At 43.5% G+C, this 21,216-nt stretch overlaps 1 protein-coding gene across 1 annotated transcript in view; it reads right to left on the bottom strand.

Moving 5' to 3' along the window:
• Window positions 1-21,216, bottom strand: part of LOC137432284 (SH3 and multiple ankyrin repeat domains protein 2) — a 910,319-nt gene that overhangs the window by 730,613 nt on the left and 158,490 nt on the right. Inside the window, 1 exon segment of the mRNA XM_078782990.1 lies at window positions 16,311-16,846. Coding sequence (XP_078639116.1) covers window positions 16,311-16,520 — 210 coding nt within the window. The 5' untranslated portion in view covers window positions 16,521-16,846.

Genomic DNA, 21,216 nt, shown 5'->3' with positions numbered 1-21,216 from the left:
GCAAGGGCAAACCCCAGAGTGGCACTCACAACAACAGCACCAACAGGATGTAAAATCCTATAAAAAGAAGCAGGGCGACAGGTCAATTTGGCGAAGGTATCCTACCATGGGGTATTAAAAAAGCATGGACACCATCTATCAATTAACTATCAAGTATCGCTCGGTCGGTCCTATTTCGAACGAAGGAGGCCAAAAACTGGAAACATTTCCATTGTAAATATTTAACAAATAGCTGGAGGCATCAGGTTGATTTCTGAGCATACCTATGGATGTAAAAAGTCAAATCCACTAAACTGGGAGAGGAGACGCAACTCAACAGCAACTTTAATTGCATGCTACACATTGCATGCAATTCTGGGCGTCAAAACAACAATATAAGCACAACAAGATCACATTGTATATATTTTCCTGGAGTTACAGCGTAATTGGAAATGCACCAAAGTGGGACGGTGTAATGAAACCTCTGAAATATGATATGCCAAAGACCTTGCAACCATTGCAAAGAGGGAGAAACCATCAAAACAGCACAATTACTGGGACGTATGAACACTCGGGCAACCTCACCCAGCATGCCCTCGCGTTGTTGTCCCCCGTCGCACCGCGGAGCGAAAGGGGGACTATGGTTTTCCCCTCCGTCCGTGTGTGCGTGCGTAAGCGAATGACCGAATTCTAATTTGGTGTGTGGGTGCAACGAGGCATATGGAAGAACCCCATTGAAAATTAGGTCGCCAGGTCAAAATCCAAGATGGCCGCCGCCATGTATGTCTGACGCCATGTATGTCTGAACCTTGTGAGCGGAATATCTTGAAAAATAAGCGAAGTACCAACTTCTAATTTGGTGTGTGGGTGTATCTACGCATAAGGAAGAACGCTATTGAAAATTAGGTCGCCACGTCAAAATCCAAGATGGCCGCCTTGCGTCTTCCACTTTGTCAACTCACATCACTTCACCGACGGGGTACCTAGGCGTAACGCTTGTTGTAATGAAATTACGTCGCGACGTCGAACGACAGGAACGCAACATCTATTCTACGTCGGTTAACATTGTGCCAATGGATCTTTAGCTGCTGGTATTGCATCAGCACAAGGCTGTGGAGTACCACTGATGCGATGCCCTCTGTAGGTTAGGGCAGGAATTTGATCATGTTGCCAGCGAAGGCTCGCCTACTCTTCGCGAAGGACACTGAGGGATATTTAACGTCCACTGAATGCTGGCAGACTGGACGCCCAGTTTAACATTCATCGCTGGGAAGAAACACACATTGATGAATCGCCCTGTTTGAAGAACACTGGGATGACAGTTATTATTATTTGTATACAAGATTGAGGCTCATGTAAGAGGTAACATCAATCACAAAAAAAACAACAATCGGACAAACAAAACATACAATAAGGGGAGCGGGAGACAAGATGAGGAGAGAGGGGGAAGCACACAAGTACAACAGCAGAGAACAGGGACATCGGGAGATCTGTGGGACGGAGAGGGCTTGGGGGGAGGAGGAGGCATGGGAAGGGGGGGGGATGGGAGAGGTAGAAAACACATGGACACTGCTAGGACTTCCAGTAAAGAAGTCGGTATTTCAAAAAAGTGGATCTGGGGTGAATTAACGGGGGTAGAAAAGATTAAGGTTTTGGATGGGGGAAGATAAGAGATGGTGGTGAACAGCTGTTTTTAAAGACCTGGAGGGAGGAGTGGGATTGAAGAGAGTTTGTTCCAGAGGTGGGAGTAAGGAGGAATGAAGGAGTGAAGGGGTCTTGATTTTTTTTTTTGACCAGTTTATAGCTGGGTCTGGATTCGAACCCAGGCCAGACAGCTTAGGGGCGAGTGTGCGTACATCTAGGCCATCTTGCCAGCCATTTAGCTCTTACACAAGCCTCAACTTAGTATACAAAAAATAATTTGCCTGCTGGTTCAATTAAATCTACACATAACCCGAGGGGTAATCCAACGTCAGCTGGGTAAAGTCCAACTCAACGGCAGATTTGAAGGTCGGCCTTGGGATGTACCTGTTTTGTCCAATGAGCCACCGAAACACACACTGTGTGTGGCCCACAAGATATCAAGCTCAATGGAGCCCCTGGCCCTGAATTAGAAAACCCTCCACTCAATACATCAGCACTTTGGACTAAAATTCCCTTCAAACATTTTCACATAACCAACAACAAAATAGCAAGTGCAACTGCATAATAAATTACCTCCGCCACCAAAGGTGGATGGAGGTTATGTTTTCACAACCGTCTGTCCGTTTGTCTGTCTGTCCGTTTGTGCACAAAATATCTCAAACAGGTGTGGACGGATTCAGACGAAATTTGGCAGAGTGGTAGCGTATGTGACAAGGACGAAATGGTTAAATTTTGGTGAAGATCCGGATTTGGTTTCGGCTACTAGAATGTTTTAAGTGATTCTTCACCATTGGGAGATAGGGCCAAAAACGATACACAGCAGGATATCTCAAAAAGTTATGGACGGATTTGGACGAAACTTGGTGGACAAGTTGGGTGTGTGACATGGAAGAATCGATTCAATTTTGGTGAAGATCCGGATCCAGCTAGCAGAATTTTAAAAGTGATTCTTCACCATTGAGGTATGCTCTCCACTGAGTGCCCTTCTAGTTACTCCCACCAGGGAGTAATGCATTCGATCGTGTCCGTCCATCCGTCCGTGTGTGTGTGTGTGTGTGTGTGTGAGTGAGTGAGTTCGTGTGCTTGTGAACAAGATATCTGGAAAAGTTCTGAACGGATTTGGATGAAAGTTGGTGGGATGATTGCCCTTGGGATAAGGAAGAATTGATTAGTTTTAGGTGAAGCTCAGGATATTATTCCGGATCCAGGAATTTTTTTGGGGAATTTTTTTTCTGTTTTACTGCATTAAAGCTTTTATTCTTATTCTAAAATGATGTTTTTCTCCTCTAATTCCGAGATATATCAAAATAAATTCTCAGACAGTTAGGGCCTACTTTCTTTTTCATTTATTGTTTTGGGGAGAGGGGATGTTAAACAAAACGTATTATTCCAACTAAACCCACAGCGGGAGTATGCGCTCTACTGAGTGGCGTCTAGTTGCACTTGGGTCCATAAAATTAACGGCCAAATAAAAATGCGCAAAATCTACCACGACGTACAGAAAAACGCTCGCGGCTCGGAAGAATTGAATATTTGCTGTGTCGGTATTTATTCACATTTAAATAATGTGCTGCATGTGCTGTAAATTTCTTACTTTTTAATCGATGCTCTCGGTATGCTTCTGGGTGTACTTGCGAACCACAGGCACAAACAAAGCAGAGCGTTCAGGAGCCACATATCACACACAATGAGTCAAACAGACGGATGTATCACGAGAGTGTGAGTTACCTACACCTGCATGAGCTTATCTTACAGCGTTGCGTCATCACAGCTTACACTTAAGATTATAAAATCACAATGAATAAGTACAAAAGATAATTCTCTTTTTTGTTCTCTCCAGTGTCTGAGGCTCATGGAGGAGATTGCATGTATATAACACGCATGACGAGCACGGGCCAATTTCCACTTAGGATGAAATAACGTTACTAGTACCCGACTGCAAAGACGCAATGAGCCGGCGAAGCCAAAGCCTCTTGCCACTATTTTACCCATCACTATGGCATCAGTGGGTTAGGTAGTTGGTAGTAGGTAGTAGGTAGGTGTAGTAGGTACCGTACCTGGTAAGACTTGGTAAAAGAGAAGAGCAGACAGTCCTCCCCAATAGCTACATACAATAAATGTCACAAGAAGCTTAAGGATGTAACTGTACGATGTGCTAGCTTAGGGCCTATTTTAAGAAATTTTAACTTGGCTTAATATACGTTTTCACAGTATGTGTGTAGTCTTCTAACTTCAGTCGCTGTCAGGACTGGTTCTCTCCGGACACTACGGCTTCCTCCACCAGAAGAAGTTACCTTGCAGTAAGATCAGTGCGGACAGGTCAGACGATAGCGCCGTTTCAACGGCAATGTGTGACTGTCGTTAATCAAACCGTGTCGATGGCGCTGATTGGCTGACCTAAGCTGATCGCTGATTGGTCAGCTCACAAAATTTCGCAAATTCAGACCTAAAATAACACCATTTGCATTCTAGATGATTAAAATTGATAAAATTTCCTTCTTGATTAATTCGGTGAATTCCGTCTCAACTTCGGATATTTCCGGCCGTGAAAAACTATACCCTACGGCCGCGAGATTTCTTTTAAAAAATCTTCGCCAATTTTAGAATATTTGACGCCGTTTTCACCCTCCGAAATGCGTAATAAGCTGTTTTGAAGTATTTTTTCAAATGCTCGAATCTCATTGGTTCCGGTGTTTGGTGACGATTTTCGTTGAAGATAACCAGGCCCGTGCGGGCCGAGGTTGGTCGTAAAGTATTTTAATTACAAATTAGAGGTGCATAAGATTGTGAATCAAACAAAGACAGGTGAAACAAACTCCTCTTGAACCTTTTTCAATTTGTTATGCATACTTCCGCATCCGCAAGATGGCGGCCTCCATTGAGTGATTTGGTGCGTCAAAGCTTCGAAATTCTCAAGCCAAGGGATCCAGCAAAATCTGGCTTTTCAACATAATACGTATGCGTTCATTGACAACACCGGCTTCGCCGGCTACTAGTACCCGACTGCAAAGCCGCAATGAGCCAGCAAAGCCAAAGCCTCTTGCCACTATTTTACCCATCACTATGGCATCAGTAGGTTAGGTAGTTGGTAGTAGGTAGGTGTAGTAGGTACCGTCCCAAGTTCAAAATGACACCATTTGCATTCTGGATGAGATTAAAATATATAAAATTTCCTTCTTGATTAATTCGGTGAATTCCGTCTCAACTTCGGATATTTCCGGCCGTGAAAAACTATCCCCGACGGCCGCGAGATTTCAAAAAAATAATTCTTCGTCAATTTTAGAATATTTGACACCGTTTTCAGCCTCCGAAACGCGGTAATAAGCTTTTTTGAAATATTTTTTCAAATGCTCGAATCTCATTGGTTCCGGTGTTTGGTGACGATTTTCATTGAAGATAACCAGGGCCTAGGGAACGAGGTTTGTCTTAAAGTATTTTAATTACAAATAAGAGGTGCATAAGATTGTGAATCAAACAAAGACGGGTGAAACAAACTCCTATTGAACTTTTTCGCAATTTTTTTATGCATACTTCCGCATCCGGAAGATGGCGGCCTCCATTGAGTGATTTGGCTTTTGAAATATTTTTTCAAATGCTCGAATCTCAATGGTTCCGGTGTTTGGTGACGATTTTCGTTGAAGATAACCAGGCCCGTGCAGGCCGAGGTTGGTCTTAAAGTATTTTAATTACAAATTAGAGGTGCATAAGATTGTGAATCAAAAAAAGACGGGTGAAACAAACTCCTATTGAACTTTTTTCAATTTGTTATGTATACCTCCGCATCCGCAAGATAGCGGCCTCCATTATTTTTTATTTTTTTATTTTTTTTTGTATACTGAATCGAGGCTCGTGAAAGAGCTAACATTTACTTCACAAACAAATCAACCAGACAAACAAAATATATAAAAAGAGGGAGCGGAAAAACAAGATAGGGAGAGAAGGGGAAGCACACAAACACAACATTTGAGAGCAGGGAGATGTGTGGAAGGGAGAAGGCTTGGGGGGCGGAGGCGTGGGAAGGGGGAGAGGGAGAAGTATAAAGAGCGATTTGGTGCGTCAAAGCTTCGAAATTCTCAAGGGATCCAGCAAAATCTGGCTTTTCAACATAATACGTACGCGTTCATTCACAACACCGGCTTCGCCGGCTATTATCAAGCACCCTCAGGTCCATGTCTGTTACCCAGCATGCTTAGCGCAAAGCATGGTTAAGCAATTGGTTCACCATCTGTTTGTCTGTCCGTCTGTCTACAAATGTCAGTTTATACAACATTATTTCAATTGGACGATATATTTTGAACACGAATTGGAACACGAACCGGAAAGCGAACTCGTCATTTAACAGTACTTTTGCCCTGAATTTGTCCCGATCGCACGTGCACAAAGAGGAGTGAGACAATTTTTTTCCTGTCTGTCTGGCAGTCAAATAAAATAGAAAATTATTCCAAACAGGAAATTTATTGTTTTTAAGGGCGTTATAAACAACACAATTGGCCCCAAAAAACCAAGGTAACGTGTTAGATAAGGTGGTGTAATAGCTACAGCATCAACGGCGGTAAATTTCCGATTTTTTTTTCTACAACCTTGAAATCTCTCTTTTTAGTGTAGCAGCATAGCAAACCTGTTGTGCATTTTGTGATACAAGCACCAAATTTGGTACACTAGTAGACTATCATATTATGAAAAGATCTGGATATTGGCCATCTCAGATTCAGAGATTTGATTTTTGCAAGATTTCGATTCGATTGGGATCGAAGAGAACACCTTCTTCGTCTTCTGTACAGTGAAGTTGCCAGCCCTGAATTCTCTGGCTACATCTGGGTGCTTCATTGGGAGTGCAACCGTGTCCCTCAGGTGAACAGGGACCCACCTGGCATAGTGTGTGTGGTCTAAGGCATGGAACCATGGGACCAGTTCCGTCAGGGCATCAAGGTACGTCGTGAATGAAGCCTGCCGCAGAGAACGCACGTAGACCAGTACCAACATCTCTAGTTCCAGCACAGTTGCCCAGTACTGAAAGTTGGGAATGTCTTCTCCTCTCTGGTGACACCAGTCTTCGAACTCAGGCAGGTCTTCTGCATCATCAGCATATGTCATACAGTGGCGTTCATACGCACGGTGTTGCAGGCTGTGCAGTGCCGCTGCAGTGATTTGATGAGCTCTTCTTGTGCGGGTGACGTGGGCAGCTCGTAGGAAGGAGTCGGCCGTCCCTGGCGTTGCAATCTCAGCTTGCAAAATCTGCAAATCTTGCAAAAATCAAATCTCTGAATCTGAGATGGCCCAATATCCAGATCTTTTCATAATATGATAGTCTACTAGTGTGCCAAATTTGGTGCTTGTATCACAAAATGCACAATTCTTTTGAATATTTGGGCTAAGCCGCCCCACTATTTATATCAATTGGATTATATATACTTAAAGAACGCAAATCGCCTTATTGACACTTCAAAAACCCTTCAGTTTACCAGTATTTAGACAAAATCCAATTTGCCGCTCGCACACTTTGCCCATGTCTGTGTTTCTCAATGCTTAGCGGGGCAAGGTGTTCTATGAACTCTCTAGTTTATCGAGGAAAGTCTGCCACAAACATGGATACTTTCACTTTCTATTTCATGAGTTGTGGGATATTTTATCGCAATAGAATCCCCCAAAAATTATCGTTGGATCCACAAATCTTGGCGTTGGATACACGGTCACTCGTGCCGTGCAGAACTCAAACGGCCTGGGCGATGGGAAGGTCTCCAGGAGCACAGGTACGATTTCCCGAACCCGAACAGGCACAGGCACAGGCACAAGTCCCGAACACGGCAAATTGCACATTGCTTCTGCAAAGGCTTTTTTTTTTTTTTTTTTCTATACAAGATCGAGGCTCGTGTAAGAGCTAACATTAATGGCAAAAAAACAAACGGACACATAAGACGAAATAAAGGGAGCGGGAGACCAGACGGGGAGAGGGGGAAGCACACAGGTACAACATTTGAGAGCAGGGACATCAGGAGATATGTGGGAGGTTGAGGGATTGGGGGGAGGAGGCATGGGAAGGGGGGTGGGGGTGGGAGAGGTAAAGAAAACACATGGACGGAGCTATGACTTCTAGGAAAGAAGTCGGTATGTCAAAAAAAGTGGATCTGGGGTGAATTAACAGGGGTAGAAAAGATCAAGGTTTTGGATGGGGGAAGATAAGAGATTGTGGTGAACAGCTGTTTTAAAAACCTGGAGGGATGAGTGGGATTGAAGAGAGTGAGGGAGTTTGTTCCAGAGGCGGGAGAAAAGAGGAATGAAAGAGTGAAGGTTAGCAGAGAGTCTTGATTTTGGCAGTTTCACCAGAAGAGGGTTGCTGGCAGATCTTTTGCGACCTGTCGGAGTATTTGGGGGACAGAGCACAGACAGGGCTGGGGGTGGGGTGGGGGGGGAGGGCTAGGCCCGAGAGGAGTCGGTAGAGGACAGAAAGGCCACCAACCTGCCTGCGGTGAGTGAGTGAGAGGCCCTCGGAGTTAGCTTCATCGCGGGAGATTGCAATGATTCTGAACACTTTGGTTTCAACAGCGTGAAGGCGAGCTAGGTGTGAGGCACGAGCACCAGCCCAGAGGGGAGAGCAGTATTCCATTGAGGTGCGGATGAAAGCCTTGTTTGTGGTGAGGAGCTCAGGTGTGCCAAGGAAGGAGTTCGCACGACAGAAGATGCCCAGCCAGCGAATGGCTTTGGAGGCCAGCTTGGAAATGTGGTTTTCCCAGGAAAGATCATGGCAGATAGTGAGACCCAAGAGATTGAGTGACAGAACTTCTTGGAGAGGATTGTTCAGAAAGTAGCTTTGTCTATCATATCAATGCAAAAGCGCCTGCAAGACGCAGCCGCACCAAGGAGATAAAACGAAATAGCTTTAATAAAACTAGATCGATCAAACAAACTGCAGCATCTGTATCTTTAGCCCGAAACTCTCGGGACTCCTTCCATTAATTATCAGCACAATGCTCACACGTTTCTTAAAGAACGCACTTAAGAATCGCAGACAATCGTACGACTGATGACCCTGATAATGCAATGTGTATCCCACGTGTGTTTCATAACACGGTGTGTAAAACATGTTACATTCAGCCTGAGACACACAATGTTTTTTGGCTTTTTCTTTTTTTTCTGGGCCACAATCGTGCAATAATTATACAGTTGAGATATTACATAATAATGAGAGCAGTTGCCCTTCATGCTGGTGTCGGCAAGCAATTGTGCTGTTATTAAAAATAAAAAGACTCCTTATCCCCAGTGTGTCATCCTGACATGAGAAACAAAGGATTCTCGGAACACAATGTGCACAACGACCACTTTATCCAGTTGGAAGCGCACAGGCCCCTGGATACTGAGGTCTCCAATGAATGAGGCAACCTTTCCGCCATCAGCCAGGATGGCAGCTTGACCTTCCTGTTTGTCCAGGTGAAATGGTTCTAGTCACTTTTGCCTAGGATAACGTTGCCTTTCATTTGTTTTGGCCGTTACCAGTGGGAATGCAATTTGCCCATCTCGATAATACGATACCTTTTTATCTTCTCAACTCCTCAAATCAAAATGACTCGCACAACGATACCAGAATGGATCCTGTTGCTGCGTGGGTGCAAGGCACTGGCATGGTTTGTAGATTATGGGATGTTATCCCGTCTGCTCGAGGGAATTTTCATAATGGAGAATTTGCATCCAAACGCAAGCTTGTTCCTTTCGAAATAAAATTCCTGGATGTTCAACAGCAAAAGAATGTTTGGCAAACTTTTCATGGCAATTGGCATCGAAATTGTGTCTTGTGCATAACTTTGTATTCATCTTTCAACAGAATATTTTCTTGCTCTTCTTTGCGCGCCTCTAAGATGGTTAGCCCATGACTGTTGCTCAGGTCCCTGGGCTATACATGATCCTCTGAAGACTAACAGGATAACTCGGAAGTAAGGAGCACTCGCCATTGAATTTGTCTGGGTTGCGTTCACATTGTAGAGGGATTAAACATCACCGAGTGGTCGTCCTTTTAGAGGTGACGTTAAACTAGCTGATTCATCTGCTTGCATATCACAAATGGCAAGGGTAGCATGGCGACTTTCGAAAAGAGTAGGCCATCCTGTGTCGGTATCCTGAACAAATTCCAAATTCAGGAGATGGGCATTGTTGGGTTGGGATTTCCGATGAAACGCCATGTAATGGCTACTTCCTTCGTGATGTCTCAACAACACTCACATGGTCAATGGACACAGACAGGCACACTAAGGATGATGGAGTATCTTTGCTCATCCTAATGAAACAACAAACCAATTACGAAAAAACGTTAAAATTAGCGTATTCTAACATGAAATTCGAACTTCAGGTGCCGATGTCACAAAAGAAGCTCATGATGCTAATTGCACCACTGAATATAAATAGTCTTTCTTTTTGTACAGTTGGGACTACAGTCAATATTAATTTAGTCTTCAGTAAATTCCCCACAAAAGAACAGAGGACATTATATTCTTATAAGAACATACAAAGGTGTATTTGATGAAGTACGCACCTGATCTTATTTCAATTGATCAAGTTACTTGTCTTCCGTGTACTAACCGTGGGCCTAGCGTGATAGCGTCTGGGTTTCCATTGCGCAATCACCTCTGCGCTGTCTTGTCTGTGTTCCAATATCGATCCAACTATAAACCGTAAAGCCTGGTGTTCCATCTGTGTGTGGTCGTCATCCATCAGAGCGATGTTAAGCAGGATGAGCCCTCTGCCAGCATCGGCCGTTGGTGCAAGTTAAGGACCCCACTGTGTCTTTCTCGAAGAGTAGGTGAGTTATCCTGAAGCTGAACAAATTACAAATTCCTGCCAAAATCACCTTTAATCGAGCGTTAGGCCTGGCCAGCTGGGTCGTCAAAGATTTGGGACATAAACAATCCTGGGCCGACCCAACAAGAATATGGGAATAATCGGAGATGTGAAAGTGATATAAATAGACTAACTTGCGGCATCTTCATCATTAAATAAATCTAACTTATTGTGCACATTCCTTTGTCGTTATCTGTTATCTTAGAAATAACATTAAGACTCGGTTGCAAAAAAAAGGGATGAAAATGGACAAAAGTTAACGTTTTCAGACAAAAATGCATTTCAGATGAAAGGAAGGCCTGTAATATAAAGTCCATTCAGCCTCCCTCACGGCTTTATCTCAACTCTAATTCACCATCTGATTTCATTTTTCATAGTTGCAATGATGGTGTTGTGGCCCTGGTGTTGGGCTAGTGGCTAGGGTGCCGGCTTAGGATCCTAGAATCCTGGGTTCGAATCTCGGTCGATCGCCGAATTAATGCCAGGGGGGTTGACTCAGCCTGTCATCCTTCCGAGGTCGGCTAATTGAGTACCAGTTCACTGGTAATTCCCTGTTTGTCGTTGAAGGCGGCAAAAAGGGTTGGCGTCAGGAAGGGCATCCGGCCGTAAAACATTGCTTCAAAAAGGGGACCAAAAAACAACAACTACCACGGTCCCCGAAAAGGCCAACCCCCGCTTTGCGGGGAAAAATGGCCTCTAAACGGTGGGGTTTTTATAGTTGCAATGATGGACAAAGACTCAGTTTCAGCAAAGGTGAAAAATCAGACAAATATCGCCATTTCATTGGATGTGGGGACAGGGAGGGAGGGTGAGGAGGAAGAGTGGGGAAAGGGGAGGGAGAGGATGGAGGAGAGGAGAGTGAGGAGGGGAGAGGAGGGAGTGGAGTGAGGAGGGGAGAGGAGGGAGTGGAGTGAGGGGGAGAGGAGGGAGTGGAGTGAGGGGTAGAGAGGAGTGAGAGGTAGAGAGGAGTGAGAGGTAGAGAGGAGTGAGGGATAGAGAGGAGAGAGGGTGGGGAGTAGTGGGGGAGGGGAGAGCAGGGAGAGTAGGGTTCCCGACTAGGGAATATTATTTATTATTACTTAGTAAAAGTACAGCTACAGAAAACTGAACTTAGGGATCGAACTGTCGTCTAATTACTTTACATATATTTTTTCATATTCCTGGGGCAAAAAAATATAAAGACTTTATTTAAACCTTCTTCGCGACTATGAAAAATGAAATCAGATGGTGAATTAGAGTTTAGATAAATCTGTGAGAGAGTCAGAAAGCACGAGCCTAACAAAAGAGGCTTCTGAGGTCTTCAGAGCAAACAAAATGGTGGCGATTTGTTTTGGAAGCCCCTCCCTGAATGGGTGAAGCTCCTCCCTCAATGGGAGAAACCCTCAATGGGGGAAACCCTCAATGGGAGAAACCCCAACCTCAATGGGGAAAACCCCACCCTCAACAGGGGAAACCCCTCCCTCAATGGGGGAACCCCCACCCTCAACGGGGGAAAACCCCACCTTCAACGGGGAAAAACCCACCCTCAATGGGGGAAACCCCTCCCTCAATGGGGGAAATCCCACCCTGAACAGACACTGGACAGACCTACTGGAAGGAGAGTATTATGGTGTCGATATACTGTATATAAAACCGAAAAACAAGGGTGGACGGTGAAGCCTCGCCGAGGTGAAGCCTTAGAAGGGGTTTGTGGGTAACCGTAGCCCGCAGAGACTCACAGAGGGGTCGACACACACATCTCCAAAATCTCAACAACACGTCGTGCGTAGCTGTGGTCATGTGCGTCAAACAAACGCTGATTGGTTGAGCAGGGAAGTATATCCGGTAGCATTGGGGGTTGGGCCCAGACCCAAAAACAGAACCAAAGCATTCAAACGGAGAATATCAATGGAGCAATTTGAGGAGGGACTCTCAGATGAGGTTCACAAATATAAACATTTGTATGACACCTCATCGGACCTGGATATGTGCAGAGGCCTCAGAGACCATCTCCTTTTGTGCCTTCTTCCGTGGGTTTCAGCGTAGATTTCAGCGTAATATTGCCACAACTGATTCACAAGAACAGCATAGCCAACTGCATTCTTCCTTAAGACATTCAATATCCTTCTCCAATCCATTTCTGTTGGCTACAGAAATTGATCCACTACAATACAACGAGCACGTCTCTTTGTTTACACTTTTATGGGGGTGAAAATGGGTTTCCGTTTCTGGGTTCTTCTTCATTTCCTGTACATACTTTAGTTTTAGTATTAGTCAACCCATGTACTGTAAGTATGTATATTAATTACGTACTATTTGAATGTGATTTCGACCATGAGAACATCTATTAATTACATATTATATTATTGGACCTTGACTGCGTATATTAATTATGTCTATTAATTATGGACTTTTGGAACATAACTTTTCGACATTTAGATCTTCAAAGCCCTTCGACCTTTTAGCCCCTTTAGACCATATTAGACCTTTTAGCCCCTTTAGCCCATATTAGACCTTTTAAACCCTTTGGACCTTTTAAGGCCCTTTTTAAGCTCCCCCCTTTCCTTTGGACCCTTTCAACCTTTACACCCTTTAGACCACTTTGACCCATTGACTGTTAGACCTTTTAGACATTTACATCCATTAAACTCTGTTTGGACCCTTAGACCCCTTTAGATTTTTTTTTTTACCTTTTACACCCCTAAAACCCTCTAAGACCACTAAGACTCATTAAGACCTCTAAGACCTTTTAGAACCGTTAGAACCCTTCAACACTATAGACCCCGAAGACCTTGCAGACCCTATAGACCCTGTTATATGTACAACACTGAGACCCATAATACCCCGAAGACTCTATATTTCCTATAAGACTCCGTTATGACTCTTAGACCATATAGACCCTTAAGGCCCATAAGACCCCTAAAACCGCTAAGACTCCTAAGACTAAGACTCCTGAGAGTAAGACTCCTGAGACCTTTTATAACCCTAAGACCCTTAAGATCCTGTAGACCCCATAGACCCAACAGACCTTCACAACCCCATGACCCCATTATACCCTGTTCTAGCTGTTCTGTTCTTCGTTATAGCTCTTCCATAAGTTTCGATTTTGAAGACAGAATAAATATGCAAGACTGTTTAGCACTTGAATACTGAATACAAAAAAATATATGTTCTGTCGAATTTATACAGAACTCAATATAATTTTCATGGAACCTATGGATTCTATAGAACTCTGGGGAGAGGTCGGTTCTTCAATAGAATTCATTAGACGGTCGAGAGAAGATCCATAGAAAATAATTATAGAACTCTGCAGAGAACGGATGTTCCATGGAATAAATAAATTAGACGTTCTTTAGAAATTCTGGAGTACTTTAAGACCAGGTTATATATAAATTCTGAAGAAACTAGAACGGCATTCGGTAAAGAGCATACCTACGCCAGGCTGAACAGTTTTTACTCCCGCCAGGGAGTAATGCATTCGATCGTGTCCGTCCGTGTGTGTGTGTGTGTGTGTGTGTGTGTGTGTGTGTGTGTGTGTGTGTGTGTGTGTGTGTGTGAACAAGATATCTGGAAAAGTTCTGAACGGATTTGGATGAAAGTTGGTGGGATGATTGCCCTTGGGATAAGGAAGAATTAATTAGCTTTTGGTGAAGCTCAGGATATTATTCCGGATCCAGGAATTTTTTTGGGAAAGGTTTTTCTGTTTTACTGCATTAAAGCTTTTATTCTTATTCTTAAATGATGTTTTTCTCCTCTAATTCCGAGATATATCAAAATTAATTCTCTGACAGTTAGGGCTTACTTTCTTTTTCATTTATTGTTTTGGGGAGAGGGGATGTTAAACTAAACGTATTATTCCAACTAAACCCACGGTGGGAGTATGCGCTCTACTGAATGGCGTCGAGTTTTTTTTCCTTTTTTTTTTGTATACAAGATCGAGGCTCGTGTAAGAGCTAACATTAATCACAAAGAGACAAACTGACACAAAACTAAAGATAAAGGGAGTGGGAGACAAGATGGGGAGAGAGAGGGAAGCACACAAGTACAACATTTGAGAGCAGGGACATCGGGACATCTGTGGGAGGGAGAGGGCTTGGGGGGGGGGGGGGGTGAGGTACGGAAAGGGGGTGAGGGGAGAGGTAAAAAAAAAAAACCACATGGACACTGTTAGGACTTCCAGGAAAGAAGTTGGTATTTCAAAAAAGTAGATCTGGGGTGTTTTAACGGGGGTAGAAAAAATCAAGGTTTTGGATGGGGGAAGATAAGAAATGGTGGTGAACAGCTGTTTTAAAGACCTGGAGGGAGGAGTGGGATTGAAGAGAGTGAGGGAGTTTGTTCCAGAGGTGGGAGAAAAGAGGAATGAAGGAGTGAAGGTGAGCAGAGAGTCTTGATTTTGGCAATTTCACCAGAAGAGGGTTGCAGGCAGAACTTGTGCGACCTCTCGGAATATTTGGGGGACAGAGCCCAGAGAGAGCTGGGGGAGCAAGGCTGGAGAGGAGTCGGTATAAGACAGAAAGACCACCTACCTGTCTGCGGCGAGTGAGTGAAAGGCCCTCAGAGTTAGCTTCATCGTGGGTGATTCCAATGATTCTGAAAGCTTTATGGTTTATGGTTTGTATCCCACTGATAGGCCGGATCTGGATTCGGAGCTGAACCAAAATCCAATGGGCTTGTTCTTGTCACAGCCCCAACCTGTCCACCAAGTTTCATCCAAATCCATCAAGTTTCATCCAAATCCATCAAGTTTCATCCAAATCCATCAAGTTTCATCCAAATCTATCAGGTGGGAGACTTTCATCCAAATCCATCAAGTTTCATCCATATCCATCAAGTTTCATACAAATTCATCAAGTTTCATCCAAATCCATCAACTTTCATCCAAATCCATCAAGGTTCATCCAAATCCATCAAGTTTCATCCAAATCCATCAAGTTTCATCCAAATCCATCAAGTTTCATCCAAATCCATCATGTTTCATCAAAATCCATCAAGTTTCATCCAAATCCATCAAGTTTCATCCAAATCCATCAAGTTTCGTCCAAATCCGTGCACACCTTTTTGAGATATCCTGCTATATATCGGTTTTGTCCCCATCTCCCAATGGTGAAGAATCACTTAAAAAGTTCTTGTAGCCGGATCCGAATCCGGATCTTCACCAAAATCGAATAATTTCGTCCTTGTTACAACATACACTACTTCTCTGCCAAATTTCGTCCGAATCCGTCCACAAACTTTTGAGATATCTTGTTCACAGACAAGCAGACAGTCAGACCGGGGTGAAAACATAACCTCCTCCATCCACCTTTGGTAGCGGAGGTAAATATCGACTTTTAATATCGATTCTATTTTTTATAGAATTTTTACAGTATTTCTATGGAAAAATTTTATGGAACCGTGCTATAGACCTTGGTCCTAAAGTACTATAGAATTTCTTTCGACGGGTTCTATAGAACATCTGTAGAAATTTTCTATCGAATTTATATGGTACATTTTTTGCAGGAATAACTGAACAAAATCCGCACCAAAATAAACACTCCAATATAAATAAACATGACTTATTATGATGGACTTTTATGATTTGACAAAAGTTAACGCAGATCATCTTCAGCATCTGACTCTGCAAAGGCCTAGCTACTGGAAGGAGGAGTACTAGTATGAAAACACCAGATTAGTAAGCCTAACAGTCTTTTCTCTGTAGTACCACCACTCTAAACACAAAACGATTCTCACACATCTTGCTTTCACTATTAGACTTCAGTAAATGATTCTTGACTTGTATGTATCATTTCCCAGCAGGACCACCAGGAAAGCAACTTTTTAGAACTTGAGGAAAGTAATGTGAGGTTTTGGGTCAAGGGATGGGAGAGGAGGGCGGCACTCACCGTCTGCTGCAAATCAGGAATGCCAACTCGTACAACCATAGTGTTCTGCTGGATGTCCTCAAGGTGGTCTCCTGGCCGCGGTGGAGACACGGGCGCCTCGAAGACTCCATCGGGCTCCTCTGCACGTGAGCTGTCCGACTCCGATACATCGCTGTACTCAGAGCCGCCGGCATCGGCCACGACCACAGGGCCTGCCCGCTTCGCCTCCATCACCAACAACACCACGGCCCACGGCCTGTTTGCTGGTACACTCTCAATCCCTCCACAGACATCCACCTAGTTGATGCTTCTTCCTTTGGAATCCACCTTCCCACCTTTGATTTTTCCAACCTAATCCCAGCCCCTTCCGAGCAGGCTCTCCTATCCTACAGTTCCAGATTCTTAATTGTGGCCACAATATTATTTCAGTCCCATCACTTTCTTCTCCAAAGTTTTCTGGAGTACAGAAGCTTCGATCAGACGTTACCCTCAGTATAGCCAGAAGTGCACGAGGTCCTTTCTTCTTCATGCGTGCCTTGTTATTCTTTCACTCCGACCTGCCGAAGAAAAAGGTGACAGCAGTATGATGCAACTGGTTTATAAAAACTGCAAGTAGCAAACTAATATATTCTTAATTCCTCAAAATCATATATTCCATCATCCCGTATACTTTTAACCCTTAGATGCAGGCGTCAAAAATCCTACATAAACGCAGCCATTTTGCCTGGAGGCCCAACGGATGTATTCGTGTAATGTTTTTTTGTTTTTGTTTTTTTTTATAGATTTTTTTTCTTTCATATCCTTTTTCAATCTAAGTCGATGCTCATGGGTGTGTATTTTCTCAGAAAATGTGAATCATTGATCCTATTAGGTGGAAGAATCCCATACAAGTAATGAATCTTTTTTCTTTTTTTTGCAAAAAAATTTTTTTGTTCTTGTTTTTCAACTTTTTTTCTCTAAAACGTGGAGGCTCATGGAGGAGTATTTTCTCCAAAAATATGATTCACTAATCCTTTTATTTAGAGTGTATATGTCCACAACTGTCAAAAATCCTACAAATATGCAGCCATTGGGCCTCTGAGACCCCACTAATGTATTCGTGTAAAGTTTTTTAAATTTTCATATTTTTGTCGCTGAATTATTTGTAACCAAGTTATAGGAGCATATAATGAGGCTCATATCAAGAAAGTAATAATATAACATAGTAGTACAACAACATTTGTGCGGGGCCTCGAAGGCCCCAGGCCTGCATTCATGTCGGATTTTCGGGTTATAAGTGAAGAATGAAGATTTTCCCACGAGCCTGAATGAATTTTTTATTTATTTATGTCACTGAATTTTGTGTAACAACATGAAAGTCGGTGAAAATTAGGCTCATTCCAAAAAAAACATTGCACAGCATAGTTTTTGCAACAAAAAAAACCTTGTGGGCCTCCGCGGCCCAATCACTGCATCCGAGGGTTAAGAAACCCATTGCAATGAAAATCCTAGCGAAGCTCCCAATGTATGGCATTCAGCATCATGTTATCTCCTGGTTTTCCAACTTCCTCGCTGGGCAATCTACTTTATGTGTATTGATGGTGCCCTATATGACCCCAACACATTAGTTCTGGTGACCCTCAAGGTTCTGGCATTTTGCCCCCCGTCTTTCTTCTTTATATAAAAGACCTCACAGGTACTAACAGTCCCGTTCATTCCTTTGCTGATGATTGCACTCTCCACTACTAGACCAGTTATAAATCCCACTACACCTGCTCCCAGTACCTTGCTGCTGATCGCCTCTCAATTGTTTCCTCCATCGATTGTGATCTCAAACGCATCCTCTAATGGGGCTCCGACAACCTCCTGTCCTTCAATCATTCCAAGACTCAAACCTTCCTTATATCCAGCAAGAGTAACACAACCTATCCTCCTCTTCTCTTGTCCAGCTCTCAACTCCAGCAGTGCTTCTCTATTAATATGCGGCGTCTCCAGGTCCTACAATCTCCCCTGGCAACCTCACATCCTCAATATCACCAAATATGTCTCTAAGAAATGTAGTTTTCTCTTCAGAGCTCGTAAGTACTTCAACTCCCCCATCAGCTTCTTACCTTCTACAAATATCATGTCAGACAACCGATGATGGAATACTGCTCCCATGTCTGGGGTGGTGCCACTCCTACCTCAGTCATCTGTACCATGTTCAAACCAAGGCTGGTCCACTGATTAAAGATGCTAATTTGTCTAGCCATCTAACACCTTTGGCCCAACATCGAACGGTCTCTTCCCTGTGCCTCTTTTACTGCTACTACCGAGCTCTGTCGAACTCTCCATTTCTGTCCCTTCTCTTCTCCACCCTGTTCATCAGAGAGGCAGTACAGGGGAAGAAAAAGGAGGTATGCTGATTGGTATGGAGGGAAGGGAAGTATAACCTGACAAGCATATACTTGATCACCCTTTTCGTGTTACCTTCCGACCCTGGTGTTGGCTTAGCGGTTAGGGTGCCGGCTTGGGATCCTAGGATCCTGGGTTTGAAGCCCGGTCGATCGCTGAATTAATGCCATAGGGGTTGACTCAGCCTGTCATCCTTCCGAGGTGGTGCAAATTGAGGACCAGTTCACTGGTAATTCCCTGGGTGTCGCAAGAGGCGACTAACAGAGTTGGCGGCAGGAAGGGCATCCGGCCGTAAAATATTGCTTCAAAAAGGGGACCGCGGTGCCCAAAAAGGGCCAACCCCTGCTCAGCGGGGGAAAATGGCCTCTAGAGGTGGTTCTTTCTGTGTTACCTTCCCTTCCTTCCCTCCATACCAATCAGCATACCTCCTTCTTCTTCCCCTGTACTGCCTCTCTCTGGAGCAGTGTCCCCAGCAGGGTGTGGCTGACTTATCTCAACTTGCAACAATTTAGGAATCAATCGATCTCAGTTTTAACCAGCCCCAGTGGCATACCGGTTGAAGCCCCAGTGGCATACCAGTTGAAGCATCCACACTAGGTTTGGGAGGTATGTTGTTTGAACTCCAGCCGAATGATATCAAAGACTTTAAAAGTGGTACATGCTGCTTCCTTGCTTTTACATCAGAATAGAGTACAGACAAACAAACATACATCGGTAATAATAGCACAGACTTTGGTATGGCCCAATGGCCTCCTACTGCATCGAAGTTTTTTAAAATTAACTTTCTCGGCAACCGGTTGTCCGATTCACACAATATTTTACAATAGGAGCGCCTGCGCATGTAGAATTATTTTTATTCATAATGATGATGTCCGTGAACAAGATAGGTCACGTGGTACAGACGCCATCTTGGAAAAACGTTACACCTCTATATCTCCAAAACCGCTCAATGGAAAAAGTTGAAACAAGGCTCATTGTGAAGTACTCATAGGATTATCCCGGGAATAAGATATGCCTTCTTTATGACGTCATAATTCGACAAGTATAACACTTCAGCCGATCAGTATGAATTTTTTTTCTCTACAACTGTTGGTCTGATGGACACGAAATTTTCACCACAGAATTTACCTTCTGCTGTATAATTATTTAATGATAATTATGACGTCATAGGTCACATGGTACAGGCACCATCTTAGAAAAAAAACTTGGACAAATCTTAGAAAAACCAAAGAAAGTTGCACCTCAACATCTCCAAAACTGCTCCATGAAAAAAAATTAAACGTGGCTCATTGTAAAGAACTCCATATGGGGAATAGCTGTTGTGAATGATGACGTCATTGGTGCCTTAATTATGACATCATAATTCGACAGGGACAACCCATAGTCTGATCAGTTGGAAATTTATTGAGCGTGATCTATGCAACAATTATATTAGAGAATATAAATTTATGATGTAATCGCTCACGTGATCTGGCAGCCATATTGGATCAAAGAAAAAAACTTTAAAAACTGAAGAGTTGGCTCGCACCAAGTTGACCACGTGCACAGGGTAAGTATTCTATGAATACCATTGTTATTAGTCCCCTACCGGTGTACACCGGAAGGGACTATAGGTTCGCACTCCGTCCCTCTGTCTGTCAGTCTGTCAGTCCGTCACGCAAAGAACAGTTTTTCCGGACTTTGTTTTCTAAACTCTTAATGCTAATGATTTCAAACTTGGCACATGGTTTCCTCATGATAAGTTACAGATCAAGTTCGAACTTCACGACGTTTCGATCATTTTTGACAAAGTTATGGCACTTTGAACTTTGGGAATTTCCCCAACAGTTTTCCGGACTATAATTTGGAGTGCGGTAAGTCATAATACTGTCTTCTATGACAGTGCTACCCAATGCCGGTAGGGGACATGTATTACAGCGCAATACTTAGAATGCTTGTTTCATTTAATTATTACATCTTGCATTCTTCTTTCTTTGCTTTTTCACCTTGGGCAGCCTCTCAGTTTTTGGCCTCGACCCTTCCCCTGTGGTGTTTTGGAAAAACAACATCGGAAAAATCAAATTTGGTTTATGCAAAGGGCTTCGTCGTCTGCCAGCGCGGCCCACCAGAGGCACGTCAAAGTTCTTCAGAGACCAAAGTAGAAACTGCTCCTGTGCTGCGGCCTTAGTGCAGAGTCCAACTGAATAAGAGGTTTCCACAGGAGTCTCACAGGTAGTCAAACCAGTTAAATGTAGAACAGACAGCACGGGCCTGCCTGTTTGGAGCAGGCAGACGCACACAGGTTTGTGGATGAGGCCCACAGATGTTTAACCACACATGATTGCATCAGTCGTTAATGAAAATTTAATGATTCCGGAGAATACACATCATTGTGCGCTTCAATTCGATTAATTAATTAACGAAGAGGAAAAGCTGGAAACTTTCAGTTTGAGCATCTCTTCAAGGCACCCAACTGTGCGTAAATGCAAGTTGTTCAAAGAGGGAGTTGTAATGACTATCCAGTATTACCCAGATGCTTCTTACTATACAGAAAGTCTAGTGTTGGCTTAGCAGT

The sequence above is a fragment of the Myxine glutinosa genome, chromosome 8 (assembly GCF_964187855.1).
Source record: "Myxine glutinosa chromosome 8, kmMyxGlut1.1, whole genome shotgun sequence".
NCBI lineage: Eukaryota > Metazoa > Chordata > Myxini > Myxiniformes > Myxinidae > Myxine > Myxine glutinosa.
This window is presented reverse-complemented; position numbering and strand designations above follow the sequence as displayed.